The sequence below is a fragment of the Panicum virgatum genome, chromosome 4K, assembly GCF_016808335.1.
Source record: "Panicum virgatum strain AP13 chromosome 4K, P.virgatum_v5, whole genome shotgun sequence".
Taxonomy (NCBI): Eukaryota; Viridiplantae; Streptophyta; class Magnoliopsida; order Poales; family Poaceae; genus Panicum; species Panicum virgatum.
Window position 1 is genome coordinate 42,657,559 of NC_053139.1, and position 21,769 is coordinate 42,679,327.

General features: G+C 48.7%; 3 protein-coding genes across 6 annotated transcripts; 1 reads left to right on the forward strand and 2 right to left on the reverse strand.

Moving 5' to 3' along the window:
- Positions 1–1,775: 1,775 nt before the first annotated feature.
- On the reverse strand, positions 1,776–4,969 carry LOC120704149 (endonuclease V-like). Of its 3 annotated transcripts, none has more exons than XM_039988428.1 (9): positions 4,816–4,968; positions 4,200–4,368; positions 3,833–4,100; positions 3,442–3,504; positions 3,059–3,098; positions 2,606–2,670; positions 2,368–2,484; positions 2,117–2,277; positions 1,776–2,047 (listed from the first exon to the last, which is right to left on the reverse strand). In XM_039988428.1, the coding sequence occupies exons 2-8, from the start codon at positions 4,268–4,270 to the stop codon at positions 2,122–2,124; spliced, it is 780 nt and encodes a 259-aa protein (XP_039844362.1). In that variant the 5' UTR covers positions 4,271–4,368; positions 4,816–4,968; the 3' UTR covers positions 1,776–2,047; positions 2,117–2,121. The 3 variants fall into 3 exon arrangements, with proteins under 3 accessions (XP_039844362.1, XP_039844361.1, XP_039844363.1); XM_039988427.1 differs by having other exon boundaries at positions 2,149–2,277; positions 4,816–4,966; XM_039988429.1 differs by lacking the exon at positions 2,117–2,277 and having other exon boundaries at positions 4,816–4,969.
- A 118-nt stretch (positions 4,970–5,087) lies between these two features.
- Positions 5,088–13,651, reverse strand: LOC120702254 (peptidyl-prolyl cis-trans isomerase FKBP13, chloroplastic-like). The gene is made up of 5 exons (XM_039985975.1): positions 13,558–13,651; positions 6,050–6,468; positions 5,816–5,908; positions 5,580–5,640; positions 5,088–5,499 (listed from the first exon to the last, which is right to left on the reverse strand). Exons 1-5 carry the CDS (start codon positions 13,649–13,651, stop codon positions 5,351–5,353), a joined length of 816 nt encoding a protein of 271 aa, XP_039841909.1. The 3' UTR covers positions 5,088–5,350.
- A 3,380-nt stretch (positions 13,652–17,031) lies between these two features.
- On the forward strand, positions 17,032–21,756 carry LOC120704150 (receptor-like cytosolic serine/threonine-protein kinase RBK1). Of its 2 annotated transcripts, XM_039988430.1 has the most exons (9): positions 17,035–17,410; positions 17,616–17,672; positions 18,485–19,165; positions 19,650–19,904; positions 20,282–20,436; positions 20,527–20,606; positions 20,711–20,846; positions 21,053–21,202; positions 21,274–21,756. In XM_039988430.1, the coding sequence occupies exons 1-9, from the start codon at positions 17,395–17,397 to the stop codon at positions 21,433–21,435; spliced, it is 1,692 nt and encodes a 563-aa protein (XP_039844364.1). In that variant the 5' UTR covers positions 17,035–17,394; the 3' UTR covers positions 21,436–21,756. The 2 variants fall into 2 exon arrangements, with proteins under 2 accessions (XP_039844365.1, XP_039844364.1); XM_039988431.1 differs by lacking the exon at positions 17,616–17,672 and having other exon boundaries at positions 17,032–17,410.
- The last annotated feature ends 13 nt before the right edge of the window (positions 21,757–21,769 follow it).

Sequence of the window (21,769 nt, forward strand, 5' to 3'; positions counted from 1 at the left end):
TTCGATCAAGTGGGAGAATGTTGGAAATAAATATTTCAGTTAAGATATTGTGATCTTCACTATTAAGGAAGCGTTTAAACCATCTAAACACGATTAAGGAAACCTAATGATAAAACCCTAATGGGCTGTGATCAGCAGGCCCATTAGGCCCGTTTCCAGAGGCTGGCCCCCAGCCCCACAGTGCCTATAAATATAAGGTCGTGGTTAGCATCTTAATCAACCCATTCACGTCATTCTAAAACCCTAGCCACCGCTAGTCTGATCGCTGAAGGCACTGGAGGGGTTTGGAAGGCCAAGCACTCCCGTTTGGCGCCCGAAGGACGCCGATTCGCTGCTGCATCTTCTACACCGACAAGAACGCCTACTTCCTCTACGGATCAGGCGTAAATGGCTGCTGCAACTGCTAACGCTGGTATAATGTTTACCAATTTTTCCGCATTAGATTGATTTGTCATGAACTAGGTTATGTTAAGATCTTTGGTTATTAGCCTCTAATGTTTAAGCCTGTCTAATTCTAACAGATCGATGTTGTTACAGGAGAGGAGATCACTCATCAGATGCTGCCGATGAGTGATTTTCATTCCACTAGCAGGCTATTCGATGCAGCAGCAGTACTGATCGAGCGGCGGCACGCACTGGCCGCCCTTGGGGTACCCGCCGGCGGTCCGACACCAGCTGTCGCAGTCCGGCCGGAAGTCCCCGCACTTGCCCCGGCAAACGTACCTCGCCGCCGCTGATCAAAGCCATCGATCAAATTGAAGTACAGAGATGGGTGTGTTTTTTTAAGAAGAAAAATGTATTGACCTTAGCGCATTATACCGGTTCTTTCACAAACAGAATTCAAAAAAAGAAAAATTATAAAAAAGTTCAAAGCTCCTGTTCATCTTTCTCGAAGCCTTCAGAGATCCGTTCGTCACCGCCGCCGAAGCTGCTTCCCAATCGTCGTCGGGCACCAGAGCCAATCTCCACAAGGTGGAGGCCGCAGAGGAGGGCTTACTTCTAGGCGAATCAGCCGAGTACACGGCCTCCCAGACGCATCGGCCAACTCCCGTACCCACGACGTATCATTCGATTCCACCGCCGGCAACCCGAGCAAAGCTCAGATTTTCACCAAAGATCATCTTCCTCGAGATTAACAAGGTTAACAACATCATCATTTGAAGAAGACGACGATGTGCCGGCCCTCGACTCCTGGACAGGTCTCCCCAGCCTCTCCGTTGTGTTTTGCAGCACGCAAATGAAGCTCTGGACACAGTTTTGGGCGTACCGTAGGATGAGAGGGTAGCAGCGATGAGCACAGCGACGACGAGGATCCTGCAGACGGCCCCGGAAAATGATGGAGCCATTGGCGTCAGTGCTGCTGTGGTTCTGCAATTCGGTGAGCCAAGAATGGGGGTGATGCAACATCGCCGGCGATGTGAGCTTATATACAGTGTCCGGCCAGTCCAAGGCTTACTTTGGTCAGCGTTGCCGTTACTACTTCCGAAATTTCTCAAAGGGTTTGATCATTGTGTTTACTCCTTATTGGATTATTATTATAACTGGGTAAACAAGACACGGTGCCCGATTTTGGGGTCTGGAATCCGGAGAGAGTAGAAACAGACACCTTTTTTGTAGGTTCAGAGTTGGGTGTCTACTGCTTTTCTGCAGCTTTTCGCACAATTTGTTGCGCCATCACGGTACGCAGAGCAGTTCATAGACTTCCACCGTTTTGATCATATCGCTTAGCTTCAATGTGGCCAGCAAAAACCCAACAGACCGCAAGTAACCTCACAGGTGACAATCATGCCATACGTAATTGTATTAGTTAAAGCAAGATGTACAGGAATTGTTTCATATAAGACACTTCATTCTGAAATGAGCAGAAATCATGTCACAATTGACAATCATGCCGGGTGTAATTGTGCTGGTTAGAGGAAGCTGTACAGGAATCGTTTCATGTTGCAGTGACAAGCACATCTCATGCTCCAGATGTGCCAATTGTCAAGTCCTGTTACTGCTCTGGTTTTCGGAGCTTCTGCAGAAACACCTTTGACCTTATATCAGCCTACATGAGAAAAGGAAATTTGTTAGTTACCCAGAAACAAAAACAAGCATTCACATGTTTAAGGCATACTTTCTTCAGCAGTAAAGCCCAATCCTTTCTACCTGACGCGTTGGCTCAGGAACACGGTATTTACAACACATCTTCACTATGGCAGTTGCTGAATCAAGCGAAACGCGATGCCCAATTGAGATGTAGATTGGTTTTGACGAACCAGGGCAGGAAAGCGTCGCCTGGCATAAACTCACAGTTCGATTACCCCAGCTTAGCTATGCAATGAACAGCCTGAATTTGATTATAGATGCTGATGCAGAATCTCTTACCGCACCCCATGTTGTCCCAGACTCTCCAGTCAACAAAATTAGTTCGTTATTGCAGTCTTCTTCCAACAGAAGCCGTCTTCTGACTTCTGATTGGTTAAGGCCATCCACATGATGCAGCTGGTGAAATAAACACATCGAGACTCAGTCCTCCCCGAAAGGAGGGGTTATCGAGAGCTACATAATGCAGATTGAATTGAGAGGAAAACTTGCAACAGGCAACATCAGCAAACCAACCTACATTTTTTCCAACTCCAATGGTTGGAAGGTCTGCAAGCACGCCAAGATGACAAGCTAAACCAAAACCTGCAGAAAATATAAGACAGATGGTTCAAAATATAAGCATAGATAATATTGATTTTACACTCATGTAGTTTGTAGCTAATAACATTATATGGACAATAACAAAAAAAAAGCTCCATTTCACAAAAACTTATTAACGAGGGTTCACATGGCTACTAAAAGAGTTTGCTAGCAGAATAGAAAATGGGATCACATAGCAGATGTGATTATCTGCATCTTGTAAGAACATTAAAATCCAATAGCGAGATGCATGCGGTATAGATGATTTTAGTATAATCTTATCATACATGTATGAAATACCAACATGATAAACTAAAATGTTACTTTCTACTTGAAACTACTAGTGTGAAAATGAATCTATCATTACAAACAACTGGTTAATGTGCTTTACCTCGCGGATGGAGCAATCCATTTCCATCAACCATGAGCAACTGCCAAGGCAGAATGGTAAACCTTAGAAAGGGACTGGCAAATAGAGTCGATTAATGTTACAATTTTCAATATGTTAAGAACATGATACAATGTCTTAACATAATTATAAAAGACATCTCATAAACTACAATGATTAATACTCAGGAAAACACAATTACTTGAACACTAGAATTCTTCAAACGTATAACTGCAGTAGTCAGTATCCTATTTACTGGAGAAAGAAATATGGCCTATTTCCAACCTGACCATTCTGGAAAGTGGTGATATCACCTTCAACTGAAGTACACAGGCAGATTTCGTCAACTAAATTTATTTGTTCCAAGTAACAAAAAGAATATTTACCTGAGGGTAGAAATGACGTGCATTGATCTTCACCTTATCCAAGAGCCCAAGAAGAATTGGTGCCTGTAAAGATAGACAGCCTTGATTACTTACTTATTCAGTATACATGTTGGTACATTTTGACAATTGACAGTAACATTAAAGTATAATGGGCAGATCCTGGACATCTTTGTTAGCAAGCACAGAAGACAGAAAGTTTGAATGACAAGCAAAGCAACAATCTCAGGTAATACGTATAGCTGACTTTTGGACTGATCATACTAAACTCCCCTGGCTCTAGAGGCAAGACGCAAGAGGAACGGACTGTTAGCAACAGGGAATACCACTTCTTGCAGCAATGAGAATAACTTGCATATTGATTGAAATGTCAAAAAGACAGAACTTCAGTTACCTCTCTGAATGCAAGAAATCCAGGAATATATGGCACTTGCAGTCGAACAACGTCAAACTCTTCATGGACAACTTCTAAAGTATCAGCATCCAGGACTACCACCGCGGCGCATGCTGTGGATGGGTCTTCCTTTAAGAAGCTAATGTCAGTCCCACCAATATACTTCAGTGTGCCCCTTGCATCTTCACCCGAACTTGAGCCAACTGAAGGTAAACTCCAAACAAAATCATCTTCAAGAATAAGCTTACTCTTGAGCATGTCCTGTGTTCTAAAAGACCAAACAACCAACAAGAGACACGAGTCAACTCCTCCTTACAGACTGAAGAGGTGATGAGAAAGAGGTGGTGGAAGGGGACTAAAGGCATACTTGATCCATTCCTGTTTCTGCAGCACCAAATCACGGTCATCTCCTTCTTGGTATCCTTGACCATCATCCATTCCTACGCTACTCTTTGCAAGACTGCAAATTCTTGTACGGAAGCTCAGTATCTGCAACTTCCAGGGAGGATGGCAAAACTGACAAATCTAGCCGTCTCCTGCATCAAATTAAGAAAAATGTGGAAGTAGGATACTCAGCAATAGGTCTCTTAAGCTTGCGGGTTGATGTCAAAAGAATCGATAGCGCTGCGGCGGGTTCCCAATGCAGTGGCTAGGGGCTGCCTGTAGCCACACAGCACGGAATCAAGCTCTGGTTTTTTGACACAAAAAGTGGCGCTCCAAATGTCGGGAAAAAAAACGAAAATAACTCCCTGGTTTTTTTTTTCGAGTCAATCCTCCTGAAATTACAGCCCCACGAAGAACATAAGCCCAGGGCTTTGCTTGTTCCCCTGCCCCGAGGGCCTCGTCCGGACGCGAGCTGTACTACCTCTCGGAGGCTCGTCCATGGAGGTTAACGAAGCGAGATCCCGATGCGGCGTAATCGAGGAAAGAAGGAAGCGGAGTAACATGTGGTGATGTGGAGAGGAAGGCGGTGCAGTTCCTACCTGATGCGGCCGTCGGCGGCCGAGCTTCCCCTTGTCGCTTGCCGTCGGAGCCGTGGGGAGCGACACCTCCCGTCGGCCGTCGTGCCGACGCCTTCTCTTTGGACTGAGGGGGAGACGAGACGACGTGGCTACTGGGCTGGGCCGGAAGACACATTAACAGCCCACAGAGAGAGTACACAGCACAGAGCGCGTGCGAATTCATGGCCTCGCCCAAAAAAGGGAATTCACGATCTGGCCCAACATGACAGCTCCAAAGTCCAAACCAAGAAAAATATTCAAGCACGAACGCATCATGTCCATTCTGGTCTCACATTTCATCATGTCCATAGTTCTACCGGCGAGTCACGATCATGTATGCTACTTACTAGTACTAGTACATTTTCTCAAAAAAAAACTTACTAGTAATACATGCCAAGCACACACAAAAGAAAAAAAAAAACGGAGTCATGTATGTGGTGGCTCTTGACAGGATCCCAGCCAGCCAGCCAGCCAGCCATGCAGCAAAGAGCAAACCACGCTGAGTAGTAGAGAGAGCTCAGCTGACGGCTCTGCCGACGTACTCGACGTCGAAGAGGAGCGTGGAGTTGGGCGGGATGACACAGGAGGTGGGCTCCCAGCCTCTGCACCCCGCCCCCTTCTCGCCGTAGGCCAGCGCCGGCGGCAGCTTCAGCGTCCGCTTGCCCCCTGAATAATCATCGATCCCATTATTCAGTTTGTTCAGAGATCAGAAAGCCAAAGTTCAGATTGTTGGGTTCAGAAGGAACCTGCGAGCATCGGCGGGATCCCCTCGCCGCCCACTATGCCCTGATCCCATCCTTTGATCACCTGAAGAAACGAAACAGCATTCTCATCTCATCAGGATTGTTAAGTTCAGGCAGGGGAGAGACGCCGCGATGGACTGCAGATCCTGCTGCAGAGTGCAGCAGAACTGCGGACAAATCATGCAGGTGACAATTCGGCTCTGACGAACAAGCGTGGCGTGGCAGGGCATCAGTATCACCTCTCCGACGCCGACGCGGAAGATGAGCGGCCTCCCGCGCTTGTAGCTGCTATCGAACACCGTGCCGTCCTCCAGCCTCCCCGTGTAGTGCGCCTGCACGGGCACGATCGGAGCGGCAGAGATTATCGTAAGCTGGACAGGCTGCTAATGATTTGGGTGTTGCATCATCTCATCAACAATGGGTGGCGTACGATCGCATGACATGATGAAGCCCTGAAGGCGAACGGCACTTACCTGGATGAGCTGGCCCTGCTGGGCGGCGGCGCCGGTGCCGACGACGCGGTCGCAGAAGGCGAGCCCGGACAGCGCCACCTCGAGCGGGCACTCCCCGCCGTCCGCGGCCTCCGCCGACGCGGGGAGGAGGGGGAGGGAGCGGGAGAGCGCGGCGCCGGACAGCACCGCGGCCACGGCCTCGCGCCGGCGGATCAGGACGAGGCCGGCGCCGGCGCCGGCGCTCTTGGAGACATCCGGGCACGGCGCTGCGGGAGAGGCGCGGGGGTGCCTCGCGGCGCCGGGCTTCGGGAGGCTGAGGAGGAGGCGGGACAGCGGCGACGTGGAGGTGGACGGAGCACCCATGGCTGCCTGATGGTTGCTGGCACGTTGCCGGTGCTCCCCCTTCTCCAGTGGATAAGGCGAGGCGGGGTTTGTCAATTCTCATGGTGGGTTATGGTTTGGGCTGTCTCCGTGCTGAGATCCGGCCTGATTCCTCCTAGACGGCTGGACAAAGCCCAAGCCTGTCTCTCTCGCCCCACATACGGTGGTGGGCTCAGAAGCATTGGAGGATGGGCCCCCTAATAGTCCGCTGGGCTGCAGTTCGACCTGGCAGGGAATCACAATTTTAAAAAGGCCCTGGTGGCCCTAGCTCATCAAATCCCAGCCCACCAACGCTAGTCTAGTAGAAGGCCGGAAATCCTATGCAATTTTTCTCGGAAGTTTTTTTTCTTCCTCACCTTCCAGTGTTTGAGATTCGTGCAATCCATCTCACCCACTAAATCTCTTCAACCCTAATCTTCTTCCTCATTCCTCTTTCCTCACCATGCGCCGCCGCCGCCCCAGAGGTCACTGCGCGTGGCGTCTGCCTGCACAGGGCCACCGTGCCGCCGCCGCGCGCTGGCGCTGCCGCCGCCGCCGCGCACGCCACCAAGCTCGCCGCCATTGAAGGAACCTGTTAAACATTTTCATTTTAATATTTTTAACATTTTATGTTTCAATTTCAATATTTTATCTCTACATTTTCAACATTTTGACATGCAAATATTGAACATATTTAATAAAATGTTGAGCTAATTTTATCAAAATGATGACACATATTTGTAGCAAATAATTAGATTAAATTGGACTTTAAAGATGGATGGATATCTATCTTCCCCGAGATAGATTGGAGCTCCTGAAGAACGCTGTTTCGTCACGTAATTTCCGCCCGTAAAAACACCGTGACACGCGCGGTCGCCAGTTCCCGCCCGCCGCCGCCATGCCGCCGGTGCGCTCCTGGGATCACGACACCTCGCGTGGCCGGGCGGCGGTGGAGTGAGATCGGGTAGGTTCCGGTCGGTCTCACGCGCACCCCTGCCGCACTCGGAACCCGAGTCGCGTGCGGCCGCATGTGCGCGCGCGTGCAGCCGGGCGGGCCGGCCTGGGCGGACGGAGGCAGCGCCCGGCGACGAGGACGGCCACGTTTCCTCCCCCCGGGCCGGCCGGTCCCCGGAGCGCGCCGCCAATCGCGCTCCTGTGATCGCGGTGGGGAACGAGCAGGAAGTCGGGAACACGTGGACGCGTCACGGTAGCAGTTATTCAGTTGACAAACAGGTAGTAGGTACGGTTGGAGCTTTGGTCTCCAACACGAGCAGACGAAACGAGATATTTTTTTGCCTAAAAAGAAATCTTGTGCAAGTAGAGGTGGTCTTTGCGAGCTTGGAGATTGGATTAGCAGTGACACTATTGCCATACATGGAGTCGTTGACCTGCTCAATCTTCTCTCTCGCGCTGCTGCTACAGTGTCACTGGTCACTGGCACCACTCCAACCGGTCCATCAAGCTCGTCGAAGCAACCGCACCATGACCCCCGAGCACGCTAAAATTTAAGTACGTCAGGTCAAACTCTGGGTGGTCAGGCAGCGGAGCGCGACTGGGACCGAATCATTATCCACTGCCCCGAAAAAGTCTACCCCGACGGCTCCGGCGCTCGGCGGCGTCTGACCGGCGCCCTCGCCCGCCCGACGGTGACAGCCACTCCGATCTATCGTGGCCGGCGGCGAGCCACGCACTCCCTTTCCCCCCCTTCTTGTCGTCGCCGACGGACGGACCGGGGCCGCCGGAGCCGCCGGGGAGCTCGTCGGCGCACCACGGCGCAGGGGGGGGAGGCTGTAATGGCGCTGCTGCTTAACCTGACAGCGCATGATCCGGACCCGGGCGATGCGGCATCCGCCGATTGCTTGCTTTGCTTGGCGCCCCGTACGGTCCCGGGGAGTACTGCACTGCACGTGCTGCGGCGCGCCGCGTGTGTCGCGGTGGCAGCGTATTTATTCGCGTGTTGGCAGGGGTGGGTGCTGTGCACGCGCGCGCGCACCAGAATTGAACGCCGTCGCACATGACAGACAGGCACGGGGCACCGCTGCGGCGCCGGCGACACGCAGCCCGGCAGGGCCCTCCCCGGCGGCGATCGACCGGCGGGGGATGACGCGGGTGGAGTGGGAGATTTGAGTTGGGTTGGGATCGGCTGACGGGCGATGCTGGAGTCAGCGACGGCATCAACGGGGGAGCGAGCGGAGAGGAGGGTTCGGTGCACCTGCTCTACCGGCTTTCCCGAATCCCGAGGCGACAGCATGTTGGATGACAGGATGAGGATGGAATCCGAGGGTCGTCGTCGGGTGCCACGCACGCACACGCAGCGTCCGCAGTCCGCACGCACACTTTGCAGCCGGTGATCGAATCAGACAACTCCGCTAACGTCAGAGTTTCAGTTCAGTTGACAATGGCACAGTTGCTAACGCTGGTGTTAGAATAAGTGGACCGCTCCACTGAATGAACGAAACCTCGAATCGGATTAGCCGGTGTCGCTCTCGCCGCGCACGTGGCTGGAAGCTTATACAAGTGTCTTCAGACTTTCAGCAAAAATTAAAAAAAAAGGAACTTTCTGAAGTGGCGTGAGGCGTCGCCTAGCCCGCGGCTGGCTGCCAGTGTTTTGCCCCCGACCCATCTTCCTCAGCAAGCAGTGGCCGTGTTCCTTGGCGCTACACAGCTCGCTGTCACCATATATAGTAATACTATAGCGATTCTAGATGCTGAATTCGATCCTCTCGTCTCGTCCCAAGTCCCCGGCCACGCAAGCCCGGCCGTGTGCGGCCGGCGACGGCGAGCAGAGGCGGCGGCGTTCGTGGCCACCGATTCAAACTTGGGAACCAGGGCACCGATCCACGAGATTGCGTGGGTGCTCTGCCACTGCAACGGGCAACCGCTGCTGCCACGGCACAGGGCAGGTAGCAGACGAGATGATTCTGCTGCTCCGATCGTATCCTGTGTGGATGCGGATTGATGCCGCTCCGCTCCGGCGGAGGCCCGGACAGTTGCTCGTACCGTCCGTGCGGCGGCCTAGGATACGCACGCAGCTTCGAGTCTAATGACCTCTCAAACAAACGTGTCGCTGGGGTTAATGCGGCCGGCCGGCCATTCCAATTTCCATGTGCTTTGGGGTTTGGACTTGCCCACCGAGAGGAGCAGAGCAGCCGCCCATACAGCTACAGGCACTAGCGCTGGCCACTTGGCCGTAGCGGGCGAGGAGCGAGGTCGGGGAACGGGGAGACGGGTCCCGTTGAAAACTGAATTTCCCCATGTTTTTTCGCCATGAGATGGGAGTGGTGTTTTTTTAGAGTGCTTAACTCTCACTTGAGTTATCATCTCTTCTCACTCAATTTTTTAGACCACTAAATTAAAATCCAAAAGCTCTCCTTCATCTTCTACCTCCAGATTCTCTCATTCCGCGCCGATCCCGCCGCCCAGCCCCGCCGCGGGCGCGCTAGGGCTGCGCCGAAGCTCCGGCGCGCCCACCCCTCCCGCCGCCGCCTCCTGTCGCTGTCGCCCCCGCACCGGCCCCGCCCAACCGCCGTCCTCCGCCGCCCGGGCCGGTGGCGCCACCGCCGCCGGCCTCGCCGCCCCCTGTGCCCATCACCACCGCCGGGCCGGCCTGCCGCCGCCGGCCAACCTTCTAAGCCCGGTGGTGAGTAGCGCCCCCCAGCAACCCGGAATCCTAATCCGAACCCTAACCTCGTCGGATTTGCTCGCCGGAGTTGGAGAAGAAGGTGTAGATGGGAAAGAAAAAAATTCGAGTGAGGAGAGCCTTCAAATCACTCGAGTGAGATTTAGTTTTCCCTCTTTTTTTAATATCACACGGAATTTAAAGTGGCATGTATCGTGTACTCTAATAGCATGTGATGATATTTTAGTTTTCGAGACCGTATGTGATGATATTTTAGTTACGAGGGTGCCAAAAAAGAAAAGGTAGGATCTTGCAGAGTTTTGGCCATCAACATGTTTTCTAGTTTTCAGTCTGAATTATTAATAAGGGTGCATGTAGATTTGTCTAGGGAAAAAAATGTACGTAGTCTTTTTTTGCGGGTAAAAAATGTACGTAGTCTTTAGGGTTTTCCCTATGTTTGTAGAAGATGGTCAGCAAGATTTGTGATTAAATTCTTGTTTTACAGTAATTTTATGAGTACTTCTGCACTAGCTTGCTTTGTACCGTAGGATTGCGTTCCCTGCATCATATACTCCGTAGTGTACTCATCTAAAATTTGTAGCTTGTGCTTGAGCTTTAATAGGTGCGATGTGGCATCACTGCTTATCTTTTCGGGGAAAAGGAAGGCAGCCTTTTCAACTCAACCTTAAATGCCGCTACATTTTGAAGCAAAAGCATGATGATCCATAAAATTTGTAGACCAGGCATGTCCTCCGGTACCACAGCAGGCCACCGCGTTTGGCAATGCTCATTTCAATGTGTGAGCCCCAACGCTAGCCCTATAGCCGGCCTTCTACTAGGACGTGGTACCACACACTCACAAATACACAGTACTCCAAGCCCCTATTTGCAAAAGAGGAGGACAAAAATCCAAAAGAAAGGGCTACAGTTGGAAGGGACGATAAATTACCCTCCAACTACTGTTACTGTAGTATCCAACATGGATATATCCCCATTCCCAATTGCACAAAGGCAGACATCAACATCCATTCTCTCACCTTCAAGACTATTTTTTGTCCAGTCCAAGCTCCCAGTTTTACCTAGAGGAGTAGGCACGAGACACAACGACACAAAGCACATATCAAAATCCAAAGCTTTTTCCACCACCCACTCTCAAATCTCCCCCATTTCTCTTCTTCTCCACGAGAACCATTCCATCACAAGGTTTTGAATATTTTTCTCTCCCTCCTCCTGCCTTGTAGGTCCACCGCAGGTCTAGAGAGGTCAGGCCCCGTTTAGTTCGCGAAAAGTAGACAAAAGTTACTGTAGCATATTTCGTTATTACTTGACAAATAAGCATAGTCACGATAAGAACCAATAGAAAAGTATATGCATGCTGATTTAGTTACCTTAGTCTTACCACAATTGTTGAACCATTCTAAGTGGTAGGGGTGAGGGATAGAACGAGTGGTCAAGCCAATCTTCTTGGCCAAATCTGAACTCACCAAGTTGTTGTAACTTTCGCTATCAATTATGGTGAGAACAAGGCAATCCTGAACAATGGGAAACATGTGGAACAAATTCTTGCGTTGGATCTTCTCCTCATCCTCATATTCTGCTTTAGAACTCAACACACGCTGCACAAAGACTAGAAAGATCCGCCATTGCAGCCAAGGAATCAATTGCCTCACCCCTCATCTTCCCCAAAATCTACAACAATGTTAGCTGTAAGAACCAAATCATTCTCAATATCACTAGCACTTACATATCCATTACCATCAGGTGCAGCCATGAAAGCACGAACACTTAGACAATCCTTCATGACATGTCTCATTCCCTTGCAGCGGTGGCACACGATGTTTGTAGATCTACTCGAAGAATCCTTTTCCAAAATAATATGCTTCTTGTGTTGTTGGGTCTGCACAGTAGACACATTGCTTACCTCAGAAGCGGGCGCAGGAGCTGGTGTTGTTGCAAGTGGCTTAGCAACTGGCGTCTTGGGCTTCTCAACGTCGGAACGCTGCTGAAACGATCTCCCAGTGTTGGACCTGAAAGAAAGTTGGTCTTGGCGGTGTCCCTATACTTCCCGTTCTGCCTTAAGAGCAAGATGATATAATTGGGAAAAACAAGTCCATTCTTTGTAATCGAGAATATTTTGGATATCACGGTTTAAACCACCAAAGATTCTAGCACTAGTTTCATCATCATCCTCACGAATACCACAACGTGCTAGACCAATAAGCAATTCCTGATAATATTCCTCTACTCTCTTATCACCTTATTTTAAAGTTTGTAATTTTAAACGTAAATCACGTTGGTAATAACGAGGAACAAAACGACACTTCATATGCTATTTTAAAACAGACCAAGTTTGAGGCACGGCAGCAGCATTACCGGCATTGCCAAGATCATTCCACCAAAACAGAGCAAAGCTAGTAAATTCATTAGTAGAAAGTCTAACTCTATGCTCAGCAGGAACTAAATGAGAATTAAATTTTTGTTCAACAGCAAGTTCCCAATCTAAATAAGCCTCAGGATCAGCAGTGCCAACAAAAGGAATTATGGTAAATTTGGCTTCAGCAAAAGGATCATTATTACCACGATTTTGATTACCTCCCGTATCTTGACGATTGCTGTGACATTCCAAAAAATTTACCAAATAAATCGCACGCTAAAAATAATTTTCAAAATTCTTTTCGTCGTTGAGTTCGATCCTTCCTATCCAAGCCCCTAATTCCCCGGAACTCTTTCCTGACCCGACACCCGAATCCGACCGCTGTCCCGTCTTCCTTTTTCTCTTCGCACCGCGTGCGTCGTCCGACCGGACGTCGCGGCACGCGTGGCCGACCGGGCAGCTGTAGCCGACCGCGAATCCCGCCGGCGTGCGCTCTCTCTCTCCTATTCTTTTTTCTTTTTCTTTTTCTTTTTCCTTTTTCTTTTTTCTTTTTTCATTTTCTTTTCCTCCTTCCCCTCTCTTCCTTCTCTCTACTTTCTCCCCCGCACGCTGCAGAGCAGCTCGCCGCCGCGTCGACCCTGCTCCTCGCCCGCCCCTGCGCGCGTGCCCCGCTCCCGGCCTGCGCACGCGCACCCCCCAGCACGCCGAGCCCCTCGCCGCCTCGATGCGCGCCTGGCCCACGCGTGCGCACGCGCACCGCGTGGCCGCGCCGCCCGCCGCTCGCAGCGCGACGCCGGCCGCCCCGTACGCGCCCCGCCTAGCTGAGCCGCTGTCCTGCTCGCCTGCCTCGGCGCTCGGGCTTCCGCGTCCGCTAGCGAGCCGAGCCGCGTGCGAGCCCCACCTTCGCCGCCGGCCACCCTTGTGCACGCCCACGCGCATCACGCACGACACTGCTCGCCGCGTCAAGCTGCACAGTGCCGCCTGCGCCGCTCGCCGCCTGCTCGAGACGTCCCGTCATCCTGTGCCCGCCTCACCACCCGTGCGCCACTCCATGACGGCCGCAAGCTGCCGGAGCGCCATTAATGGCGCCACGCGATGCTCGTCGGTCGCCGCCACCGCCTCGCTCCCCCTCCACCGCCTTACTTCGCCTTTAAATAGACTTCCCGCGCAACTCACCTCCCCCACGACCTCCACCGCCGCTCCTAGCTCCCTCCCCAAGCTCCCAGCGCCGCCGCCGCACATAGCTCTGCCCGTTGCCGCCGGCCTCCATGGACAGCCTCCCCCGCTCCACCCCAGCTCGAGCTAGGTAGGGGAATCGAACCCCCACCTCCTCTCCCTTTTCCCCCGTCCCTTGGCTGCCGCCGAGCCCCTAGGGCCACCAGCCCCGACCGCCGTACGCCGCCCCTCTCCCTCCCCTGTTCTGGTCGCGGGGAGAGGAAGAAGATAGGACATTTTGGCCAAAACCCCCTCCCCTTCCCTCTATTCTTTAAAGAACTCTCCCACTCTTTGGCCTTTATTACAAAATAAACCCTCCCTTTTATTATATTTCAAAATGAACCCTTCCACCATATAAACTTAATTCTAAATAAACTCCCACACCTTTTAGTATGCCCAAATATTTCTAGGAATTACAACTAAGTCCTTTTCTATTCCAGACAATTTACAAATGAGCCCCTGGATCCTTATTTAACCCTAAATCCCTCTCCAACCTATCATTTCATGTGCCAAACGATCTCCGATCGACCCGAAACTTTACCACGCCATTCCTAACATAGTTTTGGCCATGCCATTAGGAAATCGCCCAAAAATATTACTTCTATCTTAATTATTTCTGATTCGACCTCAACGATAAAGCTTTTATTTCTTTTTCTTGATTGTGTGTTTGTTTGTATGCGTCGTAGATCACAGTGTGAACGAGGGAGAGCCCGTCGATGAGCAGTACTGCGAGCAAGCGAACAAGGACCAGTTCTGCGACCCCGAACCCGAAGGGCAGTACCTCGATCAGGACTTCCCGGAAGGCTTTGAAGACGGCAAGTTCAATCCCGCGCCTTTGATGCATGTTTTGTCCTAGTTTTTATAAACACAACCTATTGGCCTATTTTATAAAATTGCATATGTTTTGCCTGCTGAAAATATGGTTGGATAGCCACCCCTTAATTTGTTATAACCATTCCTTGACCACCTAGATTAATGTCTGAATGTGATTTATTTGGACGTTAATCACTGCTAGAGCGCTTAGGACCTTAAACATGATACAACTTGTTTTATAAAAGGAAAATGTGTGAGTGTGTGGGAATGGAAAAATGTGGAATTTCAAAAGATAAGTTTAGACAGGATGGATGGCACTTCTGTGTGATTTGCCAAACGGTGTGCTCGTGCCTGTGTGGCAGAGCAAGGAAGGGAGATATCCATCTTGTCACAATTAAGGACTGAGTTGGTGTGTCATCTCACCTAACTCCACTATCGTGCAAACCACTCGACCGTTGTATGGGCAACGGCTTAACATAAACCCCACTAGTTAGTCTGATAGCCATCAGGAGAGCTGAGAGCAACGGGTGATCAAGGAGAAAGGATTAGCTCTATATGACTTATGCCCCGGTTACAACCTCTGTGATAAGTCAATGACCCCTTGGTGGATCCTGTGATGGCTAGTCAGGTCTAGGTAAGGTGGGTAATGGCTTTGCTGGGATCTGCACCGACACTACGGTGATCGAGCTGTGGTACCCCGCTTGTGGGTAAAGTTGCACACCTCTGCAGAGTTAAAAATCTATTCGAATAGCCGTGCCCACGGTACTGGGTGAGTTACGGTGTGGTCACATAACTAGTGTTTTCTTCTGGGAATGGATGGGTTGGCGTGAGTTGCTTTGGAAAAGTGTCTGACAGTTGTGCCGAGTGCTACGGCGGATGAGGAGTCCGGTAGCAACTTAAAACTTGGATCCTGTGTTACTCGAAAAACTTGCTTTGAAAATCATTTCTTTCAAATGAACCCTTGCATAAAAATCAGCTTTCCGCAAATTAAACCCTAGCCTTACCCTTGATTTATACTGTGCATTATATTCTATTTATACCCCCTCTGTGGGTGTGGTTGGACTTGCTGAGTACATTTGTACTCACCCCATTCTTAATTTTTACAGAGGAAGATCCAGACTTCGTTCCCGAAGACGTTGAGTAGAGGTTCCGTCCTGCACCCAACCTTGCCTGTGGATAGGGTCACCCGCATGAAGTTCCGTATGGCGCAAGACTCTGATGACCCCCTCTTCGTAGTTAATATCGTTGTGTGGGTGTTGGTTGTTATCCTCGCGATAGTGGCGCTTCACTGCCCACTTCCGCATAGAGTTGTACGGTGATGTACCATCTGATGTAATAAAAATGTTATCAGCCTCCTGGGACTGATATTGTATTACTTTTAAGTCTTCTCTTATGAGGGGACGCTTCAATTGCGCCAAAGACGGTCCGCATCACGAGCATCAGCATCAAGGTCGGCATTATTATCCTTGTCATTGTTATCCCCATAAGGTTGGCGTCGGTGTCGCCATGGAGGGGGACGTTGTTCAACATGTTCAACCCGGGTGACCAGGCCGTTGATAGTGTGCATCAGCTTATCAAATTTCCCATCGATGTAGGTGCGCTGGTCATCAACAAGTCTCTGAAGTTCATTCTTTGACACACTCGTTGAAGTCCGTAGGTGACTCTCCTCCTGTTCCTGACATGGTTAGCAGATAGCAAAAGATAACACCAAAGTGTTATCCCTATCAACTAAAAGCTACTGGGTGGTGGTGACAGTGGAGTGCAAAATCTCAAACGGGTTACCACAGTCTTGCAAGTGTTCTTACCAAAGCCAAACAGAACAATACAATCTGTTGTCGAGCTGGGTGTAACAGTTGCAGATGAATCTGTGCTGATCAGAAGAATATGTGTAGTTTGGACAGTCACAATATGGTAGTAAGGGATTAGTAATAAACGCAATAGAGTAGCAAAGTTCAATAAGTATCCAAGACACAAGTCACAATTGCTGGCTAAGATATGTCTCTAGGTGTAGCACAATAAATTGGAACAAAGAACAATGGATAAAGCTTAAAGAACAAGCAAAACAACACTTGCGCGATTATTTTTAATCTTTTTGCCGATTTCCCTCAAGGACTTGTAGGGAGCAAGATTTCTTATTTTCTCAACTATTTTTTTATATTTTTCTCCGAGCAAGGATCACATGAGATGGAACCACAAAAATTTTCACCTTAAATAGAGGTGGGATGTGGCCTACACAAATCAGGAACGTTTCTTGAAAATCTGAAAACAACTTCGGAGCCTCAAAACTCTATGTTTGTGATTTTTTTTGGAATTTCTGAGTTTGGCCTCAAATGGCACTGACAATTTATCGTATGTGCAAAATTTCGTCACCTTTCAGCTATAAAGTCCAATCATAAACTAATTAGGCTTAAAAGATTTATCTCGTGCTAATCAGTTAGACTGTGTAATTAATTATTTTTTTCAATTATATTTAATGCTCTATATATGTATCAAAAATTTGATGTGACGGGTAGTGTAGAAATTTTTTTGGAAAGAGAACAGGGCCTCACTACAAAAGGTTGTGAGACTACCACCAGACCTCAGTGCCATCGCCCAGTCCCTCTCTCTCTAGACGTGCTGCCTATATATTCCCTTCTTTTGAGAGAAGGGAGGAATAGCCGCAAGCCTGCAGCGAAAAGGAAAGCACAGCAGCACAGGCACAGCACAGCACAGCGGCGGTTTTCAAAAGAACCCGCCACCGTCCCCTCAATCCCCTCCCTCTCTCTCATCTCGAATTAATTTCGTGGTGCCTGCCACCATCCTCCATTTTTCTTGGGTGCAGTGCGAGCTCCAAGTACCCCTGTCTCCCTCCCATCTCAGTTGGTATAGTGTTTGCTTCAATGCGAGACGGCGTCGGGAGGAGCTGTCCTCGACGAGCTTGATTGCCCTTGAAAGCGAAGTTGTTGGTGCCGGACTGCCGGTGAGGAGGAAGAAGGGAGAGGATATATGGCTCCCAAGGAAGGTATTCTTCGTCTCTCTCCTCTCCTCTCCTCTCTCCCTCTCTCCGAGAGATTCTGCGCCGCGGATGCAAAACTTGCTCCTTTTTTATTCTCTATCTCTCTATACATTCGTCTGTCGATTTCACTGGGTGCCGGGGAGGGAAATTGCGGGAATTTGGTCGCCGGCGATGGTGAAACTGATGGAGTTTTTCCTGCGTGGACCCGCAGAGGCAGGGGAGGACGAGCGGCTGCTCAAGGATCTTCCTGGTTCTTCAGATAAGGAAGGTGAGCTGCGCTCCGTCCTTGACGGTCTTTCTTTCCCCCATTTCTGTGCTTACAAGCTCTTCTGTATCTTTTCTTTCTCGATTTTGCTCTCGTTTTTGTTATATGGAAACGTTTATTTATGTTGGGTTTGCTCATGGAAGCGAATCAGTAGTTTCTCGTTTCTTACCCTGGATTTTATTTATGGGTTCTTTAGAGTTTGATGACGCAAGTTCGAAGTTTGAACAGTCATTTTTGTGTGTTTTGTTTTTGAAGAGAGATGGTGGGTGTCAGGTTTGAGAATCTGGTCTAATCCGAAACAGTAAAATACATGTCAGGCCATGCGGTCTCTTGTTTCCATTCTATATGTAGGGACGGTAGATGGTCAAATTCTGCCGAATTTCCAACCCTACCAAGGCCTCTGAAACGGACATTTTTGCTAGCCTGTTTTATTTATGCGCCCCTTTCATCTTTCAGCGCCTGTGGCTGTGGTAGAGAGGAACAAAAACACCAGTTTGTGGTAGAGAGGAGCAAATCACCAGTTTTGGAACGGGGCAAAGGGGTGGTGCGGATGTCAATTTTTGGGGTTTTCTTATTTTTTTTGAAAGAAAAAAAATCTGGAATAGAATACCTCCTCACATACTCTCATCTGGCAGCACGTGCTTTTCAAGGCAAGCCAGACAATCTGTGTATCATTGTGTTTTGTTTCTTGCTGTGACTTGCTTTGCAATTTGTCTCGTTCTTGATTGTTAGTTAGGTAGCTGATTTTTTCACGAATGCAAAATCAGTGTTATGGCGTACTAATAAGCTTGCCACAACCCATGCTATCTCTGTAGGAGAGGATCAAGAGAACATTAAGAGCAACCCTGATGAAACGACCAAGGAGGATTGTGATATCGGTGGGTCCGTAATGGAAGCCACCACCGTATCGAGTGAAGATCTCAACGATAGGCATGGCAGTGACAGCAACAGCCAGTGTGCTGAATCTAATGGTGCTTGTAAACTAGTGCCAGAAATGAGCTCCAAGAGCATCAAGAGTGAGTGCGCCAGTGAAGTGCCTGAAATGGGATCCAAGAGCAGTAATGATGACAACAGTGGGAGCACCGATGAAATGCCAAGAATTGGCACCAAGAGCAATAGCGACGACAACAGCGAGTGTGCTGACCGGAGCTCTCCACGTGCCGTGCTAGATATGTCGGTATCTGGCAGTGTGGACTCTGATGACAGTGCCTCAGTTGAGCAATCAGCAGAATCAAGCCACAATGTTCAGTGGAGGAACCTCATCAGCGGGCTATTACTTCGGAGAAAGAAGTCCATGGGAAGAGCAGTGACGTTCCCTCAGAGATCCAAGAGCAGAGGGCTTAGAGGGTATCTGGAGAGAATGCGGAGTGGTAAGAACCAAATGGACTGCAGTGCCATTGCTCCTGAGATCCTTCCTGAGATTGGGAAGTGGAGACCATCATGGCGAAGCTTTGACTATGATGAGCTTTGTGCTGCAACTGACAGATTTAGTCCAGGTAACATGCTGTCATGCACACTTACTTCACTGTTTCTGTGAGTGATTTAATGATTAGGCTCTGTTACTGTCATTGCAAAACTCGTGGGTGGGATGTAGCTTTAACCTTAAGCTATAGATTTACAGTTGCCATGCTATGATTTCACTGAAAAATGACATTACATAAGGGTATGAGGTCCTAATCATGATTGGTTCTTTAGGTTAGCGATGATGACCTGTTACTGTCCTTTTAGCACGCACATGTTCTTTAGCTGGGAAAGTTTAAGATCATGCTCCTGTTAACCTAAGATTGCTTTTTTTAGCTTTTTTTATCATGATAGTACAATATGGAAATGCAGTTCCTTGAGCTCTGTTTCTTATTTCCATCTTTTTAGGCGATTACTTCCAGTTTTTTCTGTAATGCAAATGCACTTCCTGGCCGAGATTTATTTTCTTATCTGCCCTGAGTATCAACTGATTTCCATTTTATGTGCAAAATTTACTAGAAAAATTGATCGGCAAGGGTGGGCATGCTGAGGTATACAAAGGACAGCTTGCTGATGGACAATTTGTCGCAGTGAAGAGATTAACAAAAGGCGGTAACAAAGAGGACAGAGTTAGCGACTTCTTGTCCGAGCTTGGAATAATAGCCCATGTTAATCACCCAAACGCAGCACAGCTCCTGGGGTTCAGTGTGGAAGGGGGCTTGCACTTGGTTCTTCAGTTCTCACCTCATGGAAGCCTGGCTTCTGTTCTGCATGGTATATTCCTATCTAAGAATAACACTTCTTATTTGTTGTCTAATAAATGAAATAGCTAAGCGATTTTATGCTGTATGGGTGCATATTTTTATGCAGACGTTTCCAAGAGGTGAAGTATACTTTACATTAGGTGATTAGGAATTTTATGAGAGTAGATCTTTAACTTTTATGTCAGTACAGCATAATCTTTCAAATAAGTATCTGAAAGAAGTTCAATCCATTTCTGTATGCTATTTATATATCTTACATTCACTTTCCTAAGTCCCGTACACCACATGGTCTGAGATCTCAAGCATCACCTTTTTAACATAAAAAGTTCATTAGCTGTTAGAGTGTCTGCCCTTAGTCCAGCGATAAAATGAAGTTTAGCTGATCAGGTACAAAGGAACCCCTGAAGTGGAAAGTCAGGTTCAACATTGCACTTGGAATTGCTGAAGGGTTGCTTTACCTACATGAAGGGTGCCATCGCCGCATAATTCACAGAGACATCAAGGCTTCTAATATCCTTTTAACTGAAGACTACCAACCTCAGGTATGCATTTACTGTTACATTGCACTATCCTGTTCCTTATATGATTACTAGGGATGTTAAAAGTTACAGTTTTGCTCCCTCCTTGTTCAGATATCAGATTTTGGGCTTGCAAAATGGCTTCCTGACAAATTGACCCATCATGTTGTATATCCCATTGAAGGCACATTTGGGTGAGCCTTGTTGATTCTTGATCTTGCTTTCTTATTATTCCGACAGAAGAATGGCAATAGTGCTATACCTGTTGTTTCAACTTTGATTTTGCACTCTCTTTTAGGTATATGGCCCCAGAATACTTTATGCATGGGATCATAAATGAGAAGACAGATGTGTTTGCATATGGAGTTTTACTTCTTGAGTTAGTTACAGGGCGGAAAGCGGTGGACTCCTCCAGACAGAGCCTAGTGATATGGGTACAGATTTAGCAAACTACTACTCTATACTTTCCTATATACATTGAAATTAATTCATCAGATTTTATTGTTTGATATTGCTAAGAGTAAATTGATAATTCAGTAGTAGGATAGAATGAAATGAACAGAAAACATGAAGTAGCATAATTACGTTCTTCTGAAATCTGAACCCCTTGGAATTCACACATTGTTCATCGTCTGTGAAGGCAAAACCACTGCTTGATGCCAACAACATCAAAGAGCTGGTGGACCCTTCCCTCGGCAACGAATATGACCCCGAAGAGATGGTGTACACCCTAGCAGTGGCATCCTTGTGCATTCACCACAGCTCAACCACACGGCCGAGTATGAAATCGGTGAGTGGGTGGACCATATCTGCCAATTGAAGTGCAAAATGCATAAATTGACCCTGATTTGTTGCATGCAGGTGGTCTGTTTCTTGAAGGGAGACCGGAAGTCACTTGAGCTAGTGAGAAGGCCTAAAGTCGTAAAACCCCTGATGTTTGACTCATGTGATTCAGAAGATTACACGCGCTCAAGCTACCTCAACGATCTTAACCGGCACAAGCAGCTTGCCTTGGAGCAGTGACCTTGAAATTGAGTTTGGACAGATTCGCCGTAATTTTGTACATCATTCACCATCTAGCTACACTGTGATCCTCCCGCTTTCCACATAGGTTTTAAAGATTGTATGGATTGATGTGAGGGATCAGTTATCATTCACTCTCTGGTTGCTGATCTATGCTGTAATTTTGCCCTGAGTTTTAGCGGATGTTGCAGCCCTGTTATCTGTATCACCAGGATCGTAATGTCAGGTGATGCTGCCACTAGCGACCAGTTTACTATTCCTGAAATGGTGGTTGGAAGAATCTTTGTGCACTGATCATTTGCAGGATTTCTCATAGTTTAATGTCTCTGGTCAT